Source organism: Nothobranchius furzeri, chromosome 9 (assembly GCF_043380555.1).
Source record: "Nothobranchius furzeri strain GRZ-AD chromosome 9, NfurGRZ-RIMD1, whole genome shotgun sequence".
Classification (NCBI taxonomy): domain Eukaryota; kingdom Metazoa; phylum Chordata; class Actinopteri; order Cyprinodontiformes; family Nothobranchiidae; genus Nothobranchius; species Nothobranchius furzeri.
In genome coordinates this window covers 62450924-62460871 of record NC_091749.1, presented here as the reverse complement: position 1 = coordinate 62460871, position 9948 = coordinate 62450924, and the positions used below count along the sequence as shown (strand labels likewise).

At 40.5% G+C, this 9948-nt stretch overlaps 1 protein-coding gene across 14 annotated transcripts in view; it reads left to right on the top strand.

Moving 5' to 3' along the window:
- Positions 1–9948, top strand: part of plekha7b (pleckstrin homology domain containing, family A member 7b) — a 176497-nt gene that overhangs the window by 129222 nt on the left and 37327 nt on the right. For 13 of the 14 annotated variants that reach the window (XM_015953116.3, XM_015953114.3, XM_015953111.3 and 10 more), the window contains 6 exons: positions 111–225; positions 583–687; positions 1040–1112; positions 2165–2265; positions 7991–8169; positions 9541–9918. In XM_015953116.3, coding sequence (XP_015808602.3) covers positions 111–225; positions 583–687; positions 1040–1112; positions 2165–2265; positions 7991–8169; positions 9541–9918 — 951 coding nt within the window. The remainder of the gene's footprint in view (positions 1–110; positions 226–582; positions 688–1039; positions 1113–2164; positions 2266–7990; positions 8170–9540; positions 9919–9948) is intronic. The other variant, XM_015953112.3, reaches the window with a different exon arrangement.

Below are 9948 nucleotides of genomic sequence, written 5' to 3'. Positions count from 1 at the left end.
GTGTTTCATGGCTTGTCACTGCAGGAATGAACAACGATCTTTGATGTCCTGGGCTTTTAATCCCTGCAATTGTTACTGATCATCATTCACCCACCGTATTTCTCCTGCAGGATAGAGTCCCGCATGTCCAAGCCAGCAGCCAATCAGAGGTCTCCCAGCATGGTCACAGAGTCCTCAAAGACTGTGACTTCAGCTGCAGCAGATGGAGCAGCCTCGGGGTCAAAGGTGAGCATCTGTTCTTTAATTTAGCTGATTGCAGAGCAGGTTTTGTTTCCATTGTGATGTTTAGTTTAGCACCAGAAATGATAAATCTCTTTAGGTGAGATCTAAAACTGGAACATTTTCTTGTTTCCTTTTCTTATTTTTGTAACTTATCAAAAATGGACAAACTTCTTTTTCCCCTTTATTGTGGGTGCAAAAATAAGGAACTTCCGAGAAAGCAAGGAAGGCTGCACACTTAATTAACAAAGGTTTACAGCTGCAACATTTCCATTTTGACAAGTAGGTCTTGTAGTCTGAGATAAGCAAAGTGAAGCATCCTACACCGTGCAATTTATCATTTAGTTTTATTTTTTCCTGCAGGGCTTTAGAGTGACAGGGAAAGTGCACAGCTTCGGCAAAAGGGATCACGCTATAAAAAGAAACCCCAACATCCCAGTGGTTGTGAGGGGCTGGCTCTACAAACAGGTGAGTCATGGAAGTCCACTCGAGCTCATCTATCCTTCCTCTGGTGTCCTTCTCTGTATCAAATTAGAAATAAATGGCTTTTTACCACAAGGTCTTAGAATAAGACAAAAACAAGACTAATGCAGGATTGAGTTGCTGCAGCTTTGTGCAAAATGCTGCAAGAAAAATAACAGATTAGACATTCTGTTGTTGTTCTAATGATACGCACACAGCCTTTCCCCCCCTTCCCACTCAAGTTAATGAGCACACAATTCCCAAACTATGCTTTTTAATTAAAAAGTGAATTGAAATGCAGTCCTGCGAGAAAGATTTGTAAATACACCGTGTGCTGCATTTCCCTCTTCACCTCCAGGACAGCTCTGGAATGCGACTGTGGAAACGGAAGTGGTTTGTTTTGTCCGACTACTGCTTGTTTTACTACAAAGGTGAGTCTGTGAAAAGTGCACTTGGTCAGAGTTTAAACCCACAGCTTTCAAGGTCAACTTCACTGAAAAACCTCAGTATTAAACTATCATTTATTATAGTAATTGCTTTTAGCGTCCAGGAGTTTTTCAGTCAGGCTGAACATGAAAATAGTCTCCTACAGCTACCTCCTGCATTAGCTTCTGATAGAAAATAGATGGCGAAACGCTAGGATTAGAAAAGCCTGACAGATCTACATCATAATCTCACTTAAAGTTCATGGACGCACCCATCTTGGCTTCTGACGGGAAAGGCTTTTGTTGTTTTAGCGTCCAGGAAACAGCAGAGAACGTCTTGACTATAGCAAACCGTTAGCGTTAGCATTAGCAACTTCACCACATGACAGAACTCCTCTAGGCATGTGTTATTTGAGATAAAACATCAGCGTTGCAAAGCGGACGGAATCTGTGGTAGAGTCGCATCGCTGTTAGCCAATCCGAGGTGAAATGTCCAAATATCAGGAAACAAGACTCCAAATCCTGCCATCTGAAGCTACTTTCTCCTACAGCTGAATTGTACTTCCTGGAACAGGCAGTTTTTTAGCTCAGAGTATGACTTACATGGCACTCGTTGCCACTAGAGACCATTGTAATAAAAAAATGAGTAAAGTTGACCTATAACGGCTTTGTTTTAGATTTGTGCCTGTCTGTGACATTTCTTACTCTCCCTGGCTTCTGCTTCCTCTAACTACTCCCAACTTAATTAATGAACTTGAATTTTTGATCACATGATTTAATCTCTGCTTATGTTGCTTTGGAATCTACTTCCTCTCCCCCCGTTAATCATCCTGAATAATAGATAAACCACATGCCACGCTGTGCCACATGCTGCCACATGGCTTAGAAGAGACAAGAGTTATGCCTCACTCCTTTTCCTGCTGTTTGTGTATCTGAAGGCGCTCATCAGAAAAGATCTCAGAACAATTACATGCTCTTCTGAAAGGCTGTAACCGCTTTCTTTCTTTCTGTGTGTGTGTGTGTGTGTGTGTGTGTGTGTGTGTGTGTGTGACTCGCAGACAGCCGAGAGGAAACCGTGCTTGGCAGCATCCCTTTACCCAGTTATGTCATTGCTCCAGTTGAGCCCGAAGACCACATAAACCGCAGATATGCTTTCAAGGTAACATGACAGGGGCAGATGTTAATATTTACATTGAAAGATTAAAAAATATATGTCACAAGGTGAGCATCCTGTCACTGTATCCTGATTGATCACGTGCCCTGGCTACTTGGCTAAGAGGATGTCCCTTTGGATGACTAGTTAGCGTGCGTGACTCCCACCTGGGAGTCTGGGGATTTAATCCCACCCAGGCCCTCGTTTCTCCACCTTGCCAAATATAGATTTTCTTTATTTTGTTTGACTTATTTTCTTTCATTTTTATTCCTCTCTGGATGACTGGTTGCATCATCCTGCTACCAAGATCAGATCTTCATATCTTTTAGATAAAGTGCTCATTAGATCCTTTTAATGGACAATTGTGACATTGATCGACCATTTTCTTTATTCTAACCATCTCTTGTTTAAAAATAACACAAGAAGTACACTAATGTGTGATAGGGCCATTTCATTTTCTTAAATTAGTAAAATGTTTTTTTGTAAGAAATATAACCAGTGTGTCTTTAGTGGGTGTTGAAAAGCAAGTCACCCCCTACCAGAGTATTACTCCACTCCCACTTCCTGTTTGAAAAATGCAACAAATGCTGTTGCTTAGCAGACCGCGAGGGCGGAGCCGCTAACAAATTCACACACACACACACACACACAGGCTCACTACAACATTGTGACATCATATGGTACCAGCTAATGTTCTAGGGTACCTCTTAGCCCGGAGGTCGTCAACCCGCGGCTTTGGAGCCGCATGCGTCTCTTCCATCCATCTGATGCGGCTCTCTGTGCTTGTAAAATAATGAATGGATATTTAAATAAAATGCTTTATATTTTACTGCATAAATGTTACATCTGTAAGCTAATTCTAAATGTAAAGATTGTCTGCGTAAACCTGAACAGTTCCAACCCGGTCTGACTGTGAGACCGGGTTGACGCGTCACGCTTGTGCATAATCATATAGGCGCTTCCTGAGCTGAAGATGTGAGATTCTGGGACTCTCTTCAGACGGCTCCTGGATGCGTCGCCACATTGGAGACAGGAACAAGCGCTATTCAGCCAAAGTTTCATAATCAGGGAACATTTTCTAAGTGACAAGTCTCGCTTCAGTCGGAGGAATCTTCCTGCATGCGCTCTGGTTCTGCGACGTGCTCCAAGCCAATCTCCACATCTTCAGCTCGCTGTGGACCTTAAGTAGTACGCGCTGACAGTGAGCTGCGCTGAGCAGTGTCCAGCTCAGATGTTCAGATGGGAATCTTTTCTTGAGTGATTTAGCTACATCTGCGATGTGCGAAACGAATAAAATGTCAGTTCTTCTGCATGCGTCGGGGTAATTCTTTCTATTCTTTCTCCGTCAAAATAAACGGTCAAATACGGGAACTATCCGGTCAACACAAGCCTTGCTTTTAACTGTTCTGTTTTCTTGTGAAAATTGTTGCAAAGAGATATAATTTAACTTGATTATCACCAGAGCCAGGCACACTGCACCGTTGTCTCCGTCACTGTAAATGAGGGAAAAACAAAATGATCGGATCCTTTTCTGACCTTCCCCACCTACAAAGTTTAATTACAACAATCAAACGTGACAGAGCCTGGATTTGTATTCTGAACAGTCTAAACATGTTTTAAAAAGAAACGTATGACAAAAGTGGCACCTGCTCAGTAAAACCACCAACAGGGTGAAAAATATCAAAATATTGTAGGCAGAGACGGGCTACAACTTCTGGATCCACTTTATATAAATCGTTTTACTGATTATCGTCTTATGAAAAATAACTTTTGACGTACACGAGTGACCGGTACTGGCTGCTGTCACCTGTTGTGATTGGTTAAAGCAGCTCTCTGCTGTCCAAGGGTATGCCCCGCCCACAACGCCGCAGCTGCTGTGGCTCCCAGTGTTTTCTTTACTGTGGGAAACGGGTAATAGTGTCTCTTTGATGGGAACAGGTTGCCGACGGCTGTCTTAGCCAATAACGATGGCAGATTTAAATTCAAATGCAGTGCAGAGTTTTTACCTGACAACGGCACAACACTGACAGTTTTAGGCAGAAAATTACATTTCAACTAAAATGCACTAAAGTGCTAAATTATTGACTACACGAGTCTGCAGCATGATTAGACACGCATTTATATAGTTTATCAGAACAAAAGTTGATTTGGGGGTGACTTGCTCTTTAAATACATATTTTTATAATTAGAATCATACAAAATATTTTCTGCTCAAAACACAGTTTTTTGCATCTACCTCTGCAGGTTTATTCTGCATCACGTTTGACTATCAAGCAGAGGATCGTATTAGAGCTGCATACTTTGCATAAATATTTATTATAAGCAACTAGAAGACATGTTTTAAATTTGTTTATGTTTTGAGCTAATGTCATGCACAGTGATGTCAACCAGATTTTTTACTTCTTACGTTTTTACATAAAACACACATTTCTTAGAATTGATCATTTCTTCAGGACTCTATCATTCTTTAACATTGTTGTAAATTAAATTAGAAACTCACTACACATTTGGTTTATAATGGACTTTTTCTTCTTTAGTTTGTGTTTTAACTCAGAAGTTACACATTTTTGATTTGTTGTAGATTTGGTCACAATCACTGACCCAGAGTCAGCCAAGCTTCAGCCATCCGGCAGATGGCCTCATATTTGACTGTCTAATATGTTACAGATGAGTTGATGGCTGACAGGACCAGTGACAAGTGCCGTGGGGTGTTTGTGCTGATTAGCTGTGTTTGGTTTTGGCCGAATGTGTCTCAGTGCATCACTGCAAATATTTTCTCTCTTTTCCTCTCTTCATTTTCTAAAATGCACAATTAAAAGTTCACTCAACAAAAACTCACAAGGTTATATTTGCACACTAGTTCTGCAACGTGACATAAGTCTACATGTATTTTTAATCCTAATAATTATAATAACAATGTTGCGTAATATCTAATTTGTCGTTGTTCAGGTGAGTTTGTTGTCACTTTATCATAAGATCTAATCACCTAATGTTTGGATATGCTAAACCTTATTTGATTGGATTATATATTATTTATTATTTATATTAGATGATTACCACACTCTCAGTTAAAGTCATATAGTTATTTCACTTGTGTCCATCAAAGTCATCTTGCAGTGAACTCTGCCAGAGGGCAGCAACGGGATTTGTGCCTCCAGCCGGTCTTTTGTGGAAAGACGGAGGTTGCTGCAGAGAGCCTGAATGTTTGATGCACCACTGCAGCTCAGGGGCATTCTGTTGCAATCCTTTCAGCTCTTTTGTACTTTGTTGTTCTTGGATTGAGTGTGGATGTGTGTGTCAGAGGGCGCACACGGTGTGAACATAACAGGGTGGTACGTTTCTTCTTCTTTTTATAGCACACAATAGAATTAGTGTTATAATTGTGCCGTTTGTAAAATGAATTTTACCTTCACTGCCTCGTGCTTCTTGCCTGTGTGAGGAGTATATTTAAGGTTAGATTAGATAATGAGCCTAGCTGAACATTCGTCATGCCGCCGTGCATTGAAGTGCATTCAAGGTGCTTTCAAATTTGGATTATGATTAAATCCAGGTAGATTTGTTTGATGCCAAAACTGCAGCTGGGCCTTTCACCCATGACTTCCTGCTGTTTATTATTTCCGTTCTCTTATTTTTTACTCATCTCACTGTGTTTCTCTCATTCCCTGTTGGTCAATTGCCTCCCATTGTGACCTGGTGTGTTTTTGCGTGGGCGGAGTGAGTGCTGGTCTCTGCGGGTGGCCGTCCTGACTCACACAGGCTTCCTGTCGTGCATGACTAGGTATTTGATTTTACTTTGGGCTCACCGGTAGAACGCCACCTTCACCTCCTTTCAGTGTGCATTTTCCAAATGTGCATCTGATTTCCTCCATGAACAGGCATGACAACAGGCATGACAACAGAGAGTCATCTAGGGACAATGCCAGAGCTGATCTGAATTTCTGTAGTTTTAACCAATGATTTGTCTGTGAACGATTAAAATATTTGTAGTCATTATTCTTTTTGACATAACAGTTTGTTGTTTTTCAAATAAATGTTTGAAAACTGGATGCAGAAGATTTCTCATGCATTGCAAGAACCTCAATATTTCTGCAGTGTGCAAAGGAACACGCGCAGAAACCCTGATATACTATCAAGTGTAAAAACTGACAAAATTGATGAAGCTTGTTGCTTATTTTTCTAGTTTCAAAGTATTTCATGCTGAAGCTCTGGTGATTGTCTCATCAAGCTGCATTTCACTTATTGCTTTTTGTCATTATGGTGGGTGTTTTTATGCCTTTGCCATTCACTTTCACATTCATTGAATTTCATAGAACATTTTTTTTACCATCAGCAGTTTGTCTCTTGTTACATGCACTTGTTTAGTGTGCTTTGTGATCTTTAGATGCTAACATGTCTCTTAGAGGGGGGTGTTATGAGTTTTAAGGATGGCTTATAAAACTTTAAACACATTGAATACAGTGTAACAGGATTTATGTCAGTTGATCATTTTTTAAAAAAAGTTTTGGATTATTTCGTGAATAATCAGTGATGATTCCCCGATATGTAATTTAAAGTAACACTAGACAGTTTCCTCCTCCTCCACCCTACTGGTTGAAAGTAGAATTACAACTGTCGTAAACAACCCTGCTGTAGGTAATGCTAACAACGAGATAACACTACCACGAGCCAGCTAATGCTAAAATAAATAGCAAAGTAAAAAAACCACACTGTTGGACAAAAGATATTATTATTTACAAGTTCATTAGCAACAAAGCCAGGTCACCATCAGTCAGCGATTCTGTAGCCTCCTTTAGCTTCCTCAATCTATTGTAGGCCACACAGATGTTCACTCTGTTTTAGCTCTTTGCTTCGCCTCCAAAGACATTAGTCTCTTACTTTTAGTTCCAGGCTCCACCTTGATGCCAACAGAAAAAGCAAACTTCCTTTTCTTCTTTGTGTGCTTTTTATTGATGAGAACTGAAAATGCCAACTGCTAGCATTACAGCTAACAGCCGTAAAGCAGCTAAGACACCCACCTGTTCCACAAAACTATCTAGTGAGGTTTTTGGTCAGCAGAGGGCTGCAGATTGGTGTCAAATATGAAACTGATCAAGTTTCTAGCTCAACATTCACTGAGATCAATGTTAAAGCTGCAGATTAAAGTTAAAAACCGTATCTATTGTTACTTTAGGATGAAAGAAAGGCCATACTTTTGCTCCTCTTTATATTGTTTCTGGACCTTTCAGGGACCGTTCATAAAATATTATGTGAAGTAACAGAATGAAGGAAACAAACCGAAAAAAGAGCATTTGCATTGTATGTAAATGCATTACAGGGGATGCACTAAATGGAAAATCTGACTTTTCTGTTTTCGTCTTCCCTATAAAGAATCTAATTATATAAATTAAGTTAACAAATGTTCTGTTCAATGAGCTTCAAACTGCATTTGTTTTTGTTTAACTTGTAAATGTTTTATTTTCTGTTTGCCAAATGGATTGCGGGGTTTTATTACAAATCAGAAAAAAATAAAAACAATTATTTCTGTCTTTTCTTCCCAGAAACAACAAAAGTTCTTATTGTTTCTGCAGCAGAAATGTAGCTCCTTCTTTGCTTTATTAAATAGTTTCGGTAAACTTCTCACTGACAGCGGCCAGTGACGTTTTTTTTCCATCTTATCTTCTTGCAGTTTCAGTAAAACAGAAAAATATCTCTCCTCTCCCCACACTTCTTGATATCTCTCCTCCTTTGACAGGCGAGCCATACTGGAATGCGCTCCTACATTTACAATAAGAACTCTGTGATTGGCTCGCAGGCAGAACACTGCGGGATGCGGACGTATTTCTTCAGTGCGGACACACAGGAGGACATGAATGGCTGGATCCGGGCCATGAACCAGGCTGCGCTAATGCAGCAGAGCCACACTGTAAAGAGGTTGGTCTCGCTCTCGCTTCACTTTTGCAGTTGGTCGGGCTTCTTCTGCTTCTGTCCGTAAAGTGCAGCAGTCTCTGTGGCTGAATATGTTTTAATGCATTATCACAGACATCATAATGTAATGGCTGTTATTGGCTGCTTTACATGAAAAAGGCTATAAGCTTGTCTCATAAATTGTGTTATTCCTTTGGTGAATTTAATTTAAAGATTTCTTCTTGTTTCTCATTTTATATTGAGCAGTTCTAAATTGTAGATCCAGCCCCATTATGTGTTTGCGAGGCTAAAATCTATTTTAAATGTGTGTGTTTTTGATTTCTTTATTTAGTGGATTCTTTGCTTTATAGCATCCACTCATAAATTTGAGATTGAAGCAGTGGTTATAAATTTCATAGATTTGCGTCTTATTTTATTGTTTGCACATTTACATTTGCAGAAATGCATCTAGCCATCAGAGTCTTACACCCTAGTAATGCACCACAAACTGCATCCCAGCTTCTGTGACAGGACAGATGAGCTGGTTTACATTTTCTGTGCAACACTGCCACCTAGAGGCTAGTTTTAATCAAATCTTCTCATTTTTAATGCTTTAGAAAATGACTAAATGACTAGCATAAAAGTTTCATTGTTATTCATAACCATATTTTAAAAACCAAACTTAATTAATCACAAGCTCAATCACAGACTATGGTCCTTTCCACCAAGCTGTCTGTCACTGTAATCTCCCTCAGTACGAGCTCTGCTCTTCATCTCTCCTGTGAACAGAAAATAGAAACTAATTTGAAGTGACATTTAATGGATACGGCTCTCTGCACTGGGGTTGATCCGAGGTATACTTGGTCATAAATCTGACCATACGTAGAAGTACCACAACAAACGGTTTGGAGGAATTACATGTCGGTTCTCACAGGATTAATTGTTTGTTGTGTTTTCCGTTAAGGAACAATGCTGCATTTCATCTTAATGAAGAGAAAATGCCTAAAGGTGGATATTAAGTTAAAGTTAAAGTCCAATTAGTTGTCACACACACATGTGTGTGCGAAATTTGTTCTCCGCATTTGACCCATCCCCTGGGGGAGCGGTGAGCTGCAGACAAGCCGCGCTTGGGAACTATTTGTTGGTTTAAACCCCCAATCCAACCCCTTAATGCTGAGTGTCAAACAGGGAGGCATTGGGTCCCATTTTTTCAAAGTCTTTGGTATGACCCGACCAGGAATCGAACCCCTGATCTCCCAGTCTCAGGGCGGACATTCTACCACTAGGCCACTGAGAAAGGATATTGGTGGGAAAATTAAGTTTAAGGCCTGAAATCTGTGTATTTGTATTTATGATGTATGAAATAAGCTTGCTCATTAAACAAAACATAATTCACAGAGACGTAGAGAAGTCTGCACAGCAAGCAGTTCCCCAGACCAACCACATCCACGTCGCCCAGAAATCAGAAAGTGTTCACAGCACGAACAGAGAAGAAGCTCTGCGTGACGAGGGTACGTACGGATCAGACGTCCAGGGGAGGTCCATTCAGTCGACCCAACAGGAAAAAGTAGGAAGACTGTCTCCGGACACGTCCGTCCTCAAAAGTGGACAGCCGACTGTCATCCAAGTGGTTCTGCCACCGGAGCAGAATGGAAATGTTGTCTATCAGAGAGGTTTTGTGTCTCGGATGGACTCTGGGAAGCACGTTCAGAGGAAAAATACGCTGGCTCAGGTGGAACAGTGGGTCAAGGTTCATAAAGGGGACCCAACAAAAAGGTCAGTCAATTTGCATCAAATGGACTTTCT